The following is a 17,729-nucleotide window of genomic DNA, read 5'->3' as shown; positions in this document are numbered from 1 at the left end:
ATAAATTGGATTGGAATGGCAAATTATAGCATGGTGCCAATCGGCATTTGACCATTTGTTTCAGTTTACATGGATACCATATGAAATACACCTTTTTAAAATATATATATGTATGTATGTGTGTGTGTATATATAATATATACACCCACAAACATATGTGTGTGTATATGCTGTGAAGTTCTAATATCAAGTATCCTTTGGAGATTTGAGTCTATTATAGTTTTTTGTGTCACATTAAACAGGTGGAGGAAGGTGAAAATGTTAACTTGACTAATTTACGATATGAATAGTTTTATAATCTATCTTCATGACCATATAAAACATGGGTTGTCATTTGCACTGAATGTAGATTTAACTGAAATAATGCTTGTGTTTTTCCTTTCATTTACTGTTTGTAATAGCTGCTTAACTAAACACGTGTGTGAAATTAATCAAACCTCTTTTATATTCTCCTTCTCTCATAATGGCTTCACTTTGTATCCAAATTGCACTGATCGCTGCGCACAGAAGGTAAAAACAATTTAAGAATTTTCAGCCTTCACTGTATTTGTGCATGCTTTTATATGAAACCTTACCTGCTTACGTATCAAGTGCGATATTAAAATGCAAGCCTACAGCTTCATGCCTTTTTCTAAAGCAGTCCTATGTTTGCCAAGTACCAAAACCTGGTCTCAAAAATAACAACTTAATGTGATATGCTCCTATCCTGTCACCTAAATATATTCAACTTCCTTATACTCCTGTCATTTTGTTTATCTTTTACATCTTCTTTCACCTCTGCGTTTATTTTCAGTTAAATTTGATTCTTGCTACAAGGCTGGATTTTCAAATGTCTGTTACTGTTCTCGACCTTTACTTCTGTGTTCTATGCTAATTGTCTGGAGGGTTTTGTAAACTTCTGTTTTTGTTGCAGAAGTCTCAACAGAACTTTTATTTTCCACTGTTAATGCCTGCTAAACTCCACTTTAAAATCTGTGACCTGATAGTGTGCTTGATTTAAACCCTCCTGCTGTCAGTATATTTAATCACTACATCCCTGTTATATTGCTGTACTTCATTCCAACATAATGTCAGTGTCAACAGCAGGTCTATTCCTATTATCTGTGGAGTTTCAGCAGCAAACATCTTAATTCAAGAAGATGTAATTACAGTATTATATCTGTCATTCAGAAACTATTATCTGATTTGCAAACCTCCAGTTTTCTAGTGTTAAGTAAATTCCCTGAAAAGTTTGATTCACAGTCTATGTTTCAATATATTTTTTTTTAATTCATTTACAAGACGTGGACATTGGTAATGCCAGAATTTCTTGCCCAACCCTAATTGTCCTCGAGAAGGTGGTAGTGAGCTGTCACCTTGAATCACTGTAGTCAATGTGTTTAAGGTACTTGAGTGCTGTTAGGGAGCATCTGACTCAGCAACAATGGAAGTCAGAGTGGTATGAGATTTGGATGGGCGATGGTGGTGTTCCTATGTGCCCATTGCCCTTCCCCTTCTAGGTGGTAAAGTTGGTAGCGTTATGATCCTTGACCAGGTCCCCAAGTTTTTGATATGAACTGGTTGGGACCAATAACATTTTGCTTCGAGTAGACAAGGTTCGAGATTCAAGATACTTGCTAAGAGAATAAAGCCACAAGATTCCACGGGTTTTGAACAAAAATAAACTTTACTATACAAGGTCAGAAAGATGCACTATACGAGGTCAGAAAGATGAAACAATTTACAAGATATATCTTATGCTCTAACATTCAGGGTTAATGTGAGGAACATGTAAATTAGCAAGCAAACTGATCAAACACACTGCACTGCACAATAAGTGGCAGATGCGTCCAAGTTCCATGGATTTCTCAACAACCCACCCAGACGCCTATAAACACTGAGTCATCCAATCTCGCTGAAACTCTGTCTCCCTCATGAGGGGCTCCAAACTTTTCACTTTCAAAGATCAAACCTCTGAATTCCCTCAGAGCTGCTCCAACTTGTACTTCAACAACTGCACACCTCCCAGGGTTTCAGTCTCATTTCCTGAGACTCCTGGATTTCTGTGGTTGAGTGGTCTGCAATCCAGTCCCTATTTACTGGCACAATTTCAGCTCTTTAATAGCTGGATAGCTTCACTGCGCAACATTGTCCTTGGATTTCACCAAGCTCCAATCCCCCCAGCTACACCAAGCTATAAATGGCTCCCAGGGCTTCTTCTGCACCTTAACCCTTTCCAGCGTGGAGCCAGTGACCCTCTGCCACCTTCTCGGTGTCCCAGGACTTCTCCTGAGTCCTAACTACACAAAGCCAGCGTACAGCAATGCTTTTGCTGCCGGGAGCCTGCTAATATCAGCACCTTTTCACTATGGCCTTTTCTCCTGCTGCAGAACACTCACTACCCCAGCAAACAAAGATCATTTGAAACCCTAGAACATTATGAGCTCCACCCATCTCCATGATGATGTAGCTTTCCGGGGAATGCTTTTAAATTGATTGTAGCTTTAACTCCCAAAACAAAACAACTCTCTGGGCTACATTTCTTTGCAAGCAGTGCAGACACTTTGTCTCCAGTTCTCCAGCTAAGTAAGCCCACCTGCTGTTTTATGATCTTGCCCTTCTAGCTGTTAACCTGTTCCAACCTTTTAACGCACGAACACAAGAAATAGGAGCAGAAGTAGGCCACATGACCCATCAGGCCTGCTCCACTATTCAATATGATCATGGCTGATCTTGGGCTTCAACTCCACCTTCCTGTCTGCTCCCCATTAAGTGTGCTAGTTTTCAGGCTGCTCTAGTTGCATTTATCCCATTTCCTATTGTTAACTTTAATCTTCCCAGAGCTAAAAATCGCCTCCAAAATATCACTGAGTCATGAACTAGGTATTTATAACAGCAGGTTTAGAAGATGCTGTTGCAGAGCTTTGATAAGTTGCTGCAGTGCATCTTGTACTTGGTGTACACACAAGCCATGTTGTGCCATGTACAGCACATAGGATGAAAATCTTTGCTTTGTCCTGAATGTTATCAAATTTCTGGAATATTGTTGGAGTTGCACTCATACAGACAAGTGGAGTGTTCCATCACATTCCTGACTTGTGCCTTGTAGATGTGGACAAGTGTTTATGAAATTAGGTGAGTCACTAACTGCAAAATATTCAGTCTCTGACCTCTCGTAGCTACAGTATATATGTGGCTAGCCCCAGTTCAGTTTCCGGTTAACGATAACCTCTGCCTCCCCCGGCTTCTGCACTGTAGGATGTTGATGGTAGGGGATTTAGCAATGGTAATGCCATTCATTGTCATGGGGAGGTGGTTAGGCTGTCTTGTTGGAGATGGTCATTGCCAAGCACTCTGTGGCGTGATGAAACATGCCACTTATCAGCCCAAGCCTAGTCTTTTGCCACAGTTTACTGCATGGAGTACAGACTGCTTCATTATCTGAGCAGTTGTGAATGGAACTGAATATTGTGCAGACATTCCCATTTCTTATGATGGGGACGGGGGAGGTCATTGATGAAACAACTAAAAATGGTTGAATCTAGGGTACTGCTTTGAGCAGCTTTTGCATTAATGTCCTGTGGCTGAGGTGATTGGTCTTCAACAACCTCAATCATTATCTCTTGTGCTCCATCATGGCTGTCACCACTCACCAGACATGACTCCACCCAGTGGGAAGTTTTCTCCCTGATCCCCAGTTACTTCATTTTATTAGGGTCTCTTGATGCCGCACATGGTCATCAACCTGAAACGTTAACTCTATATTTCTCTCTCCACAGATGCTGCCAGACCTGCTGAATATTTCCAGCATTTTCTGTTTTTGCTGTGTGCAGTATGCTCAGTCATTTCTTGCATGTGGCATGAATCAAATTGGCTGAAGAATGTATTTGTTATAATAGGGACTTAAAGACCAGGCTGAGATGGGTCATCTGCTTGGCACTTCTGGCTAAAGATGACTGCAAATGCAGTCTTTTGCATTCAGCCTGGGCTTTACCATAGTTGAGGTTGGGGGTGTTCGTGGAGTCACCTCCTCCCGTTTAATTGATCACCCCCATTCATAACTGGATGTGGCAGGAGTGCATATTATTCATTTGTGGAATGTGAGTGTCACTGACAAGGCTAGTATTTATTGCCCATTCTAAGTGCCTTTGAGAAGGCGGTGCTACGCTGCTCTTTTGATTCGTAGCAGTCCATTTGGTGTAGATGCACTCAGTGCTGTTAGGGAGGGAGTTACAGGATTTTGACCCAGCTACAGTGAAGGAGCAGCAATTTACTTCCAAGTCAGGATGATGTACGACGTGGGGGGAATTTTCAGGTGGTGATGTTCTTGAACGTATGCTACTCATTCCTCTTGGAGGTAGAGGTTGTGGGATCGCTGAAGACCTATTCTCTGGAATTAATATCCTGTTTCCATTGTTTAGCATGCATATTGTAGCTTACATCAGGTTGGACCTCATTTTCAAGTACACCTGGTGCTGCTCCTGGCAGCTCTCCTACCCTGCTCATTAAACCAGAATTAGTCACCTGGCTTGATGGTAATGGTGGAGCGAGGATTATGCTGTGTCGTGAAATTACCTAACAGTGGTGGAATACAATTTTGCTGATGCTGCTGATTTCTCAACAGTGCCTCATGGATGTCCAGTTTTGAGCTGCTAGATCTGTTCTGAATCTATCCTATTTAGCACAGCAATGGTGTCACTCAACATGAGGTTGTCCTCAGTATGAAGACTGAACTTTATCTCCACAAGAACTGTGCAGTGGCCACTCCTACAAATACTGTATTTGACCCCTGCATCTGTGACGAGTAGATTGGTGAGGACCGTTGTCAGGTTTTTCGCCGTGTTGGTATTTTCACCGCTTGCGGTTCAGTAAGTAGTGGTGCTACCAAGCCACTCTTGGTAATGGACATTGAGTACATTCTTGCTACCCTTGTTCTTTTTCCAATTGGTAGTAATAATCATCATCTGAGGGAGGGCAGGAAGCACAAGATGCCGATGTTTGACTTGTTACCATGGGTTGGTGTCAATATTGAGGATTTCCAGGGCCACTTCCTCAGACTATTCTGGTTTGCTGCCACCTCTGGTAGGTTTGTCCTGCAGGTGGGAATGACTTACAAGGAATGTGATGGGGGAGTCTCGAATGTTGGCTGTTGGGTGATTCTGTTAGGCTGTTGCTTGACTAATCTGTGGGACAGCAGGTCCTCAATTTTGTAGGGTGAGCTGGGCTGGATGAGCCTTTTTAGTATGCAAATCCAATGTCCAGGTCGATCTAGGCTGATTTAATTAGTTTTTGTAACAATTTGATTATAGCTAGGCTATTTCACTGGGCAGTTAAGAGTCACACCATTTGATGTGGATCTAGAGTTGCATGTAAGCCAGACCACATATGAACAGCAGGTTTTGTTTCTGAAAGGGCATTAGAGAACTAGTTGGGTTTTTACAATAACCCGGTAGTTTCAGTCACCATTACTAATATGAACATGTGAATTAAGAGTAGGAGTAGACCACTTGGCCTTTTGAACCTGCTCTGCCATTCAATAAGATCATGGCTGATCTGATTGTAACCTCAACTCCACATTCTCACCTACCCCTGATAATCTTTCACCCCCTTGTTCATCAAGATTCTATCTAGCTCTACCTTCAGAATATTCAAAGATGCCGCTTCTACTGCCTTTTGAGAAAGAGAGTTCCAAAGACACTCAGCCCTCAGAAAAAAATTCTCCTCCTCTGTCTTAAATGGTTGACTCCTTATTTTTAAACTGTAACCCCTAGTTCTAGATTCTCCCACAAGAAGAAATATCCTTTCCACATAAACCCTGTCAAGACCCCTCATGATCTTATATGTTTCAATCAAGTCGCCTCTTAGTCTTCTAAGCTCCAGCGGTTGGAAGCCTAGCCTGTCTAACCTTTTCCCAAGTATCAGTCTAGCAAATCTTCTCTGAAATGCTTCCAGCGCATTTACATCCCTCTTTAAATAAGGAGACCAATACTGTACGCAGTACTCCAGATGTGGTCGCACCAATGCCCTGTATACTGAAGCATAACCTCTCTACTTTTGTGTTCAATTCCCCTCACGATAAATGACAACATTCTATTAGCTTTCCTAATTACTTGCTGTACCTGCAGACTAACCTTTTGCGATTCATGCACTAGAACCTAGGACACCCAGATCCCTCTGCATCTCAGAACTTTGCAATCTCTCATTGTTTAGATAATGTGCTTTTTGTTTTATTTTTCCTGCCAAAATAGGCAATTTCACATTTTCCCACATTATACTCCATTTGCCAGATCTTTGCCCACTCACTTAACCAACTTTATATTCCATTTTCTTTTTGATTAACTGAGCTCAAATTCACCCATCCCCATTGTGGGATTTGAACTCTCATCTCTGGGTTACTAGTCCAGTAACATAGTGACTTTGCTATTGTACCCAGTTAGATTGTTATGCTTAGAAATTTGCCTATTCAGGCATTAGTTAAAACAATAGTGTAGACAGGAAAGGCCTCTAGGGCCCAACAAACCTTTTTCTGTCCTCATGCAGATCAACCCATCTACACACTTTCTCAACAATCCTTCAGTCCTTTTGGAAGTTTGTCTGATAGACTCTCAAATTTATGCCCAATTCAATGACCAATCATATTAACTTACACTGATTCAATTTCTCTTTGATAAATTTCCAAATTTTTAACTGGTACACCCTGGTATTTGCACCCTTTATATAGTGAACAATTGGCTTTGATTGGGTTGCTGACCCTTCTCATAGTCTTGAAAATTTCTGTTAAAGAATCTAAACATGTCCCTCATTAGAAACCAAGCCCAACTTAATTCACATTACCTCATAATGTAAATCTTAATGGTCAGAATTATCCTAGTTGCTCATTTCTCTACTTTCTTGGGGGCTGTAATATCTTTCTAGTGATTTAGGTGAACAAGACTGCGTAGAGTATTGGAGACAGGGTCTGTAGTGTCTCAGACATTAACAGTGCAATCTCTAGATTTGTACTCTATCCTCATGCTTTTGCAATTGAGTACCATGCTTTTGATATGTAGCTAAGCACTGCTGACAGTTTCATAGATTTATTCAATATAACACTTGAGCTCATGGGTAACACTTTTTTCTTTTTGATTTCTTGCTCCATTGCTATTTTTACGTTTATTGCACTACTTCAGTTAAATGTGTACTTGCTATGATGAAAGATATGCTGAACAAAGAGTAAGATCAAGCAGATGTAATCTATCCTGAACCATCTGTACTTGTTGATGAGCATACTAATCACCATAGATGTAAAGTTACATTTGTCTTTTTAATAGATTTGAATCATTTCTTGCAATATACCATTCGTAAATAATTCAGATTAAAGCAAAAAGGCTTGAAATCAGATTCCTTGTCAACATGGTTGCTAACACTCCAGGATTTCCCAAAGCCCCCAGCAAGCGAGGGTGTACATTTTTACGCGGCGAGTTGTAATGACCTGGAGCTCGCTGCCTACAAGGGTGATGGAAGCGGAGAGGGTCAATGATTTCAACGGGAAATTGGATGGGTACTTGAGGGGAAATAAACTTGCAGGGCTACGGGAATGGGGGTGGTGGAGAATGGGAATGACTGGATTTCTCTACAGTGAGCCAGCATGGACTCAATGAGCCAAATGGTCTCCTGTGTCATATAACCTTACGATCTATGACTACGGCAGTGACTTTCATCAGGAAAAAACCCAGCGAATATTATGATATTATTAATAAATAAATGCAAAGTGCTGGAAAACTTGACAGGTTCCGAAGAAGAGTCATATTGGATTTGAAACATTAACTCTCTCTCTCCACAGATGCTGCCAGACCTGAGTTTTTCCAGCACTTTGTTTTATTTCAGATGTTCACCAACTACAGTATTGTTTTCTATCTAAAAACAAACATGCAACAGACAATTAATACATCCTCTTGTGTTAAAAGCATTGCATAAGTTTATTTTTCAAAAAGCTTAAGTTTTAGAATTTCCAAATCACGATATTTTCTAATGTGTATTTATCATACTACATGGGTCAAAAGTTGGGTTAGTTTCTGTACATAAATCACTTGGCAAACAGTAGCTTTTAATTTTGATGTATAGAATCAAAGGGACAATTCAAAGCACCAACTTACATTTTAGTAGTGTCTTTAATGTACAGGAATCATCCCAAGGCCCTTAAGAGGTATAATCTGACAAAAATGATTGACTACATGGAGGAGGGGGCAGGGGGTAGTAGTAGCGTGGTTAAGGAGGGCCTGAAGAAGGAGGAAAAAAATAAAAATGCAGTCAGGTTTAACGAGGAAATTTCAGAATCATTGGGCCATGATGGCTGAGGTCATGGATACCAATGCTAGAGAGATGGGAATTGGGGCGGATGCACAAGAGGGCAGAGTCTGAGGAATAAAAGATGTGGGGTGGGGAGGAGTTGCTGTCTGTTGGGCAGGAGGAGATTGGAGGGATTTAAATTGGAGGTACGGGAAAACCAGGTATCAGTGTAGTACATGGGTGATTGTGAGACAGAAATGCTGTGGAACAGGAAGCAGAGTTTTGGATGAGAAGTTTATGGAAAGTAGAGGATAGGAGTCCAACTGGGAAGGATTGGAATAACTAAGTCTAGTGGCAACAAAGGCATGGACAAGGGTTTCTACTGCAAATGTGCTGATGCAGGGGTGGAGGTCTGCAATAGTAGAGGTGGAAATAGGCAGTCTTTTATGATGGAGAGCATATGGAGTTGAAAAGCTCTGCTCAGATTTGAACAGGATGATGAGGAATTGGAAGACATATTTAATACTGAGGAAGAACATGACGATATAAAAGCTGCCGTTGACAAACTTGCAGAGTAAGTGTGTAATGTTCACAAGTAGGAACTGGTGTGTTTTGGTAGGAAGGATAAGGAAGCCACATACTGTTTGAATAATGGTCTAAATAGGAGAGAAGAGCCATGGGATCTCCAGGTAAACAAACCACTAAAAGTAGTAACGCAGGTTAATTAGGCCATTTTTTAGACTTAAAAGCAAGCATTCAGGCACACTTCTAGAGTGATAGAATTAAAAAGCTGAGAACTTACGTTAAATTTGTGTGCAGTACTGATCTCCATACTATGAAAAGGACATGGAGGCATTGGGGAAGGTACAAAAAAAGATTTAGAAGATTGATACCAGAATGGAGGGTATATTTATCAGGAAATGGCAGAACAGGTTGGCTTTTTTCTCTAGGAAAGAGAAGGAAGAGGGGTAATCTGATAGAAATCGTGATAATTGAGTTTTGATAGGGTAGATGTAGACAAAATGTTTTCACTTGGGGAATCCAAAATTAGAGGTTGCAAATATAAGGTAGTCACTAATAAATCTGATCAGGAATTCAGGAGAAACTAAAAGCTAAAAGCTACTGCGGATGCTGGAAATCCAAAACAAAACAAAAACAGAATTACCTGGAAAAACTCAGCAAGTCTGGCAGCATCGGCGGAGAAGAAATCAGTCAACGTTTCGAGCCTTCATGGCCCTTCGGCAGAACTGCAGCATAGTAGAAACTATGCTGCAGTTCTGCCGAAGGGCCATGAAGGCTCGAAACGTTGACTGATTTCTTCTCCGCCGATGCTGCCAGACTTGCTGAGTTTTTCCAGGTAATTCTGTTTTTGTTTTATTCAGGAGAAACTTCCTTCTGTAGCATGTTCCACATTCTTACCACTCTTTGGATAAAGCAGTAACTGGACAAAAGCATAGATGCATTTTCGACAAATGGAATGTCAGTTATGTGGAGGGGGAAGGAAGGATAGAGGAATGAAGGGATTGAGTGTGGCGGGGCAGGGGGAGGGGCTTTGTTGGTGGTGGTGGTGGCGGCCGCGATGGTGAAGTTGGAAGTTCTTAGGCTTGATCCAGAGCACCAGCCAAAATGCATGTGAAGGATACATGAAATTCAGATCATGTGGCCAAGGCAAAAATTAAGAGGGACACATCCTTGTCATAAACAGAGGAGATCATTTTGGAGTTCAAAACTGAAGTTTGAGGCCTTGTGGTGGGATAAAGTTGAGGATATTAGTAAGATGGAGTCTGTTCAGTGCATGAACGAACCAGTGTATAGGTTCAGAATAATTGTGGTGAGTAGATTTCAGTTGTCAGTCTTTGACCTTTTTCATATTTCTCTGCAATTGCAGGCAAAACTTTTCAGCTTTATTCACACAACCTGGTTGCCTTATTTGAACAGGCAAAGAAACCAGGGTTAGCATCCCATATTCAAACACACCGTTTTCCTGACAAGATAATACCCAGGTAAGGAAACTGCATTTTGTAGAATTGAGTTCCATTTAAAATCCTGCCGTGCCTTGTGCTATTTGAATATGGAACAATGTAAAATATATTTTCTTTATTCAGCATCCTTATTCCATGTTTTTATAGTCCAGTCCTCTTCTAAATAGTTCTGGGTAAACGTATCATTGATATTGGTGCTGGCATATGACCTGCAAGTAAATGTTGCCTGACCTGAGACTGTATGTGACAAAAACAGAAAATACACAAAAATGAAGCAGATCAGACAGGAAAAAATGTTTCGGGTGTGCAGATTCTTAATCAAAACTTCTGATTGAGATGTTCAGGTGTGATGGAAGATCATACCAATGAACAGCATTTAAAAAGAAACAGGGAAGGAGGTAAATACAAACATATACAGGGGAGCTACTAGAATGGCTGTAAATGCTTACGCAGAAGACAGGCAGAAGTGATTAGAGGAAGGCATAATGAGGGAAATAAACATTAATTGTCCACACAGACAAGTTCAAGGTACTAAATATTGGAAGTAAAATCTGATATTAACCTGCACCATGAGCCATAACTCATGAGTGTCTTATAAAATGACTGTGAAACAGAACTGAAATCTACTTTGTATGTTGTTTCCAGGAGGTTTGCTTTAACAACAAAGATTCCAGAAACGAAAGGTTGCCATAAATGTTGCATTGGTACGTAAAGTTTGCTTGGAGCATGGTAATTGTTAACTATACAAAGCTATATTTTTTAACATCTCCTAAAGGATATGAATGTGACTATTTTTGTGCATCCGATCATGCACCACATGTTTGTCAATGCTATTCTGATCTGGTTGCTGGGAGATGTGTAAAAATGGTCCTTCAATCTTGCTCCTCTTCCTTTGGCTGGGGGATGCCAAATAAATGCAGCTAAGATCAGGAACCAGAAGTGTAGGAATGATGAAATCCACCTCTGCACATCTTTCTCTTAAAAATGCCTGATGTTTTTGGGAAGCACAGCAGATTAGATACAGACCTTGCACCGCATATGGGAATATTGTATGGTTGGTACAAGAAAATTGAATTTAATGTGTGTATATGAAAGGAAGTTCCTGTCATTTTGCAAGAGTGTTCTTTTTGTTTTTTAAAAGTTTATTAACATGTTGCCATTGATCTCTGTTTACTAATTGTAGTGCGAAATCCAAACACTGGATACAAATACCTCTGTGGGGCGCTGCAGTCCGGTATTGTCTTACTGCAGTGGTATGAGCCAATGCAAAAGTTCATGTTGATCAAGGTCAGTGTTTGTTTTAAATGATCTATTATGTATCTGATATTTATTATTTTTGCATTTTTAGATTATAAATGTTAAACAGCAATAACTTGTTGGACCCAAATGTTGAATACTTAAAGTACATACCCATGTTTAAATGTAATGCAAACATAAAGCTATAGATCTTGGGTGTTAGTGTATTTTTCATGTTCAGTTACTTATTCAACTTGAAACCGTACCTTTTTCTACTTAACCTTATATAACAATCTTCAGCCAGAAGTGTTGAGTGACTGAACCATCTCAGCCTCCTCCTGAGATCCTCAGCATTACAGATGCTAGTCTTCAGCCAATTCGATCACTCCATGCGATATGAAGAAAGGGCTGATTGCATTGGATACAGTAAAGGTTGTGGGCCTGAACAACATTCAGGCTGTAGTGCTGAAAACATGCTCCAGACCTAGCCGTGCCTATAGCCAAGCTGTACCAGTAGAGCTATAACACTGGGAGCTACCTGATGGTACAAAATTACTCTGATATGTCCTGTTCACAAAAAGCACGATAAATCTAAACCAGCCATTGACCAGAAGTTTAACTTGATCAGCCACATAAATACTGTGACTTCAAGGTCAGACTCACCACTTGACTCCCCAAAGATTTTTCATGGCTCAGAAGTCAGGAATGTAATGGACTACTCTCCACCTGCAAAGATGGGTGCAACTTCAACAGTGCTGAAGTAGGTTTACACCACTCAGGACAAAGCTATCTGCTTGAGGGCACTCAATCCACCACTTTAAACATTCACTCCAGCAGGCACATAGGCACACCACCTGCAGGTTCCCCTCCAAGTCACTCATCATCTTGACTTGGAGCTATATTCCTTCATTGTCGCTAAGTAAGAATCCCTACTTAACTTCTTAACAGGTCTGTGCATGTACCTACATAATACAGAATGCAGTGGTTCAAGAAAATGGCTTGCCACCATCTCCTCGAAGGCAATTAGAGATAAGCAATAAATGTCAATAATGCCCACATCCCATGAATGAATAAAATAACAGTTTCAAATGTGTGGTGTAACGTTGATTTTAGCTTCTCAAAATATGGATAACGATTTTTCTTTCTTCCAGCATTTTGATTTTCCACTCCCAGATCCTCTAAAAGTGTTTGAAATGCTTGTGGTACCTGAGCAGGAATACCCAATGGTCTGTGTAGCTATCAGCAAAGGCAGTGAACCCAACCAGGTAGTTCAGTTTCAGACAATAAACCTGAACTCCTCTTCCTCGTGGTTTACAGAAGATAGTTCAGGTATGCCATTTGTTAATAGACTGTCACAATTTTGTAATGATTAGTCATTCATGGGTTACATTGCAAGACAGTTTAAAGCTCACTTAGTACATAAGATCCAATGATTAAAGAATTAAATGGAAAGCAAGTTATACCGGCTTGTTGACCATGCAGATTTAGCCATTAGATAATGTATGCAGGTTTTGATTACAATTACTATTGCAATACTATATTTTTCCATTTAATTAGTTAGCATCAGACTCCGTACTAAATTAGCTTTGCACTGTTGTTCAGTGTACCCTATGAATGATTAGGCACTGGAAAAATAGTTTTCTGTTATGTACAGATCCAGTTGAAACTTTTTTAAACTGAGGATAATTTAGCTAAAAGATCTGTCTGCCTAAAAGCATTAAATGTTTACAATTTCGTAAAAACATCGCTAGTCATGTATGCATTTTATTGCTGTAGCTAGTTGCCAGTTGGATACCATCCATGTAACCCAGTTGGAAAAGGATACTGTTCTTGTCTGCATGGATCGTGAGTATCTGTCAAGTTTTTATATATTCCCTTTTAGCAGCATGTGTATTTTTGTTTAAAACTAATAATATGAGACAACTTAATTTGTGCTCTTAGTATGCTTCCACCCATAAACTCCTCACCAGTAGCGTACTTACCCCTTCCTTTCATTAAATGTAATGTCTACTGTATGATAGGTTGCAGTGAAACATTGAGTATTTTGACATTTTTTATATGGTTAAGTTGATGGGCACAGATATTTCACTTATTTGGCACTTGAAAAGGTCAGTGGAATTTAGGTTCATGAGAAGCACACCTTCCAATCAGTGAACAATTAGGTCAGTGATCAAAGACAGGGATATTTGATTTAGATACATATCACAGAATTTTTACAGCGTAGAAAGAGGCTATTTGGTTCATTGTGTCTACACCAGCTCTCCAAATGAGCAGTTTACTCATTTATGTTCTCCCGTCTTCTGTCCATAACCTTGCATATTGTTCCTTTTCAAGTAGTAGTCTAGTTCCATTTTGAATACCTTGAATGAACCTGCCTTCACCACATTCTCAGGCAGTGTATTCCAGACTTTAACCACTTGCTCTGTGAAAAAGTTTTTTTCTCACGTCACTTTTGCTTCTTTTGAAAATTACTTTAAATTTGTGCCCTCTTGTCCTGGATCCCTTCACAAGCGGGAACAGTTTCTGCCTATCTAGTCTGTTAAGACCCCTCATGATTTTGAATACCTCTATCAAGTCTCCTCTTGGCCATCTTTTCTCCAAGGAAAACAGTTCTAACTTTGCCAATCTATCTTCAAAACTGAAGTTCTTCATCCTTGGAACCATTTTGTGAATCTTTTCTGCACTCTCTCCAATGCATTCACATATTCCCCGCTTTCCATACTAGTCTCTTATACAAGCTCAACATAACCTCCTTGCTCTTGTACACTATGCCCCTGTTAATAAAGCCTAGGATACTGTTTGCTTTTTTAACCACTCTGTCAACCTGTCCTGTCACCTTCAATGTCCGTCCCCACCCCACCTCACACACTCGCGCGCGCTCTCTCTCGTGCGCGCTCTCGGTCTCTCGCGCAGTCCAAAATAGATTTTAAATTTTTAAAAAGCAAGGCAGCAAATTACCACAGTATCCACTTGACAGTGGAATTCCAAAAGGCTTTCTCCAACTTTTGTTACTGGACACAGCAGACTTTTGCAAACATGGCTGGAGGCTTCTCCAAGGCTGTTTCATGCACTCCTGCTAGATCTTACAAGGCCCCCTAAACGGAGCCTTTCATTCTCCTTTGTGTATGTTTCTCTCTCTTTAATATGTAAATACCATTGTTCCATATGTCATTGGAACTTTACCTTTCCCATAATATAAAAATCTTTCATGTTGCCAATATTGTCAGTAACCTTTGGGAAAAATAAACACATTGCTTAGCCTTGCTTATCTGGTTAGTTGTAAGCATCCTAACATCCCTTTGAAATCCAAGCAACCCTTTCACTTATCTAAAAATGCAAATTCCCTTCACACCTTACATGCTAAGACCCCATTCATGTTTACTCACTATCATTTGAAGTACATTTCTACACTTGACCTCTTTTGATAATTTTGAGGTTGCAGTCTACCTGACTCCAAATGTAATTAAAACATAAAGAACCATCTATGCTCACACCCATAAACCTACTTAACAGTCATATTCTGGTTTATTTTAATTATACTTTCATAACTGTGTTTGTGTCTCAGTCTCTTCCCCCCTCTGTGTCACAGTTCCTCACCTCCCTCTGTCTCAGTTTCCCTCCCCCCTCACCTGTCTTTCCTTCCACCACCCCCCCCCTCGCCCACCCTTCTGTCTGTACGTGAAAGCTTCCTAACAAAGGCTATTCAGATAAGACAATTACCTTCAGTCTAATACTGGATTCTAATACTGATCTCCATGTTGGTTTCCTATGGCAATCCTCAACCTGTGACAATTATTTTAGTCTCTTCTGGGTTCTTATGGCAACCTCCAACCCATGACAATTACCCGTCGGCTGGAATGTTCCACACAAGTGCTAAGTTCCTAGCAAATCACCTGAGATGCATGCTATCTCTTGGCAAGTGCAAAGACCCTAGTGATGCTCCCCTATTTTTCTACCCATTTTGCAGGCAGCTTTCACAACATTCAGCCCAAGTCTGAGCACTAGTGTCAACACAACTAATAATTTCTAACCAAATATTTGCAATTCTTGACCAATGGGAAGATTGCTTCTTGTTCCCCTAAAACAAACTAACCTTAACATGTACCCTTTACTTGGTAGCCCTCAGGCTATCTTTCTAGCCAATCAGTATTGTAGCCTGGTGTTCTGTTTGCTGCTAATGCTAGACTTACTGGAGCTCAAATGTGCCCTTTTTAGAACGTCACATGTTCTTTCTAAAAGCTATAGTACGATATTTTAGCACTTAGGGATGCCAACTTAAAGATTTCTTAACATTCCAATAGTACAAACAAATGAAGGATTCCCATCCCTCAGCTTGTGTACAGTACAATTTGATAACTGAAGCTTTATCAATTACACAAATGTGTCAACGAGGTGAAGTCTAACAGTTTCCAATACATGTACAATGCAGGTTATTTGTAAAACAAATTAAATCATGTTTTTCTTCATGTACTATATGGTTGGGGGAGAGGGGTGGCAAATGCAACCTCTTCTGGTACTCTTGTCAGTAGCACCTTGGAATCTTCTAAACTGAGTCTACAATGAGAATTGCCATCTCTATAACATTCTACAATGTTATGTGCCCGAGCAAATTTAAATGAAAATACAGGGAGTATAATTTCAAAGCTTGCAGATGATACAGAACTTGTAAATGTAGTAAATAATGAGCAGGATACCAGCAGAATTCGGGAGGACATACAAAGACCATTGAAATATGCAGACACATGGCAGATGCAATTTAACTCATAAGTGTGAAGTGATGACTTTGGGAGAAACAACACGTACTATTATCTAAAATGTATTTTGAGAAGGGTGCAGCAACAGAGGGATCGGAAGTGCATATTCACAACTCTTGGTGCCTGGGCAAGTTGACCAGGGTCTTCATCTCTCTTCACCCAATTGCCTATCATCATCCTCACTCATCTTATTTCCTGTCGTCGTCATCCCACAACTTCTTCCCCGATTCCTGTCACCGGCCCTGCCAATTTGCTGTCACACCTCCCTACCCCGACATCTGAGTTCCACTCTCCCTTATTTCCTCCTCCTCCCCTTCCCCCTCACCCTCAACTGCAACTCCATGCTGATCTCGATCTTTTCCAGCAAGCTGATAGAAAATGGCTGGCAGCAGGGAGGAATGTTCTTCTGGCTGCAGGCTGTAGCTATAGGTATGTGTGGCTGTAGCATTAGGTGCCCTAGTTGTGCTCTTGAGGGGTGGGTAAGGTGTGGTTGGGGTGCAGTTTGGTGTTTGGGGGGTTGTTGTTTGGGCTTGACCCTATGCACAGTATATTACAGTGACATTAAGTGTAATGATATTTTCAGTTCACCAATATTTGCAACATCAGATATAGATTGTCTTTCAGAAGACGTCCTGTGTTGCAATTCTGAATGTTGAGTCACTAAACTGACTGCACAACACAAATCTAATCCAACATTTAGTCAGTTTGAGAGCTGTATATTCTTGTCATAAACTCCAGACATGGGAAACATATTAGGGTTTTAATCATGGTAAATGCCAAGATTATGAGAGCTAAGTTTTACATTAGTAGTGTTCAATGGAGTGATTTTCTTTGTAACTAAATTTGTTAAATGAAAAAAAAAATTCCAGTGCAACACTAAGGCACATAAAAACTATGATATTTCATGCAGTTTAAACTGCTGAGATTTTTATAAATTACAATGGAAATTGTTGCTTAATGTTCATTAAAAATACACTGGTGAAAATAATCCTAGGATATACTAGTGTGTAATAGTTTCTAGTATCCAGCGGTGTACTTAATTCCAATTTATAACTAACAGGAAAATATGGCATGACTTTTAAATGTCTGTGTGCATATAAAACATATAGTAGATTTAAAATATATATGTAATATATATATACAAGGCATTTTGAGCATGTATTAATTGCTCTAACACCACAGACAAAGAATCATGAGAACATTAATATTTCAGGCTCCAAGGACATCGTGCCATTGCCTGGTAAAATATGGGTTTACAACAATGACTCATTAAACAGCAGCCTCCATTTTCAACTGTGCCATCAGGGGCAGATGTGGAATTGGAATGGCAGAATTACATTTGACACTATGACCGTTTGAAACAGTTTGCCTGTGTGTCATCTCAGCTGGGAATTCAAAATGATTAAACCTATACATTTGGCTATTACACTGTAAAATATTTTTAAGTTTTTCCGCTGAGCTTCTGAAAGCCAGGAGAGTAGGCTGACAGGCCCATCTGTGATTGGCACTG

At 40.1% G+C, this 17,729-nt stretch overlaps 1 protein-coding gene across 6 annotated transcripts in view; it reads left to right on the top strand.

Annotated features, from left to right (window-relative positions):
- Nucleotides 1-17,729, top strand: part of map4k5 (mitogen-activated protein kinase kinase kinase kinase 5) — a 148,813-nt gene that overhangs the window by 113,117 nt on the left and 17,967 nt on the right. For all 6 annotated transcript variants that reach the window (XM_078562542.1, XM_078562540.1, XM_078562544.1 and 3 more), the window contains 5 exons: nucleotides 10,136-10,250; nucleotides 10,875-10,933; nucleotides 11,413-11,516; nucleotides 12,617-12,794; nucleotides 13,242-13,310. In XM_078562542.1, the coding sequence (XP_078418668.1) occupies nucleotides 10,136-10,250; nucleotides 10,875-10,933; nucleotides 11,413-11,516; nucleotides 12,617-12,794; nucleotides 13,242-13,310 (525 nt within the window). The remainder of the gene's footprint in view (nucleotides 1-10,135; nucleotides 10,251-10,874; nucleotides 10,934-11,412; nucleotides 11,517-12,616; nucleotides 12,795-13,241; nucleotides 13,311-17,729) is intronic.

The sequence above is a fragment of the Cetorhinus maximus genome, chromosome 18, assembly GCF_964194155.1.
Source record: "Cetorhinus maximus chromosome 18, sCetMax3.hap1.1, whole genome shotgun sequence".
Taxonomy (NCBI): domain Eukaryota; kingdom Metazoa; phylum Chordata; class Chondrichthyes; order Lamniformes; family Cetorhinidae; genus Cetorhinus; species Cetorhinus maximus.
Note: the sequence above shows the minus strand (reverse complement) of the source record. Positions and strands in the feature narration are given on the sequence as shown.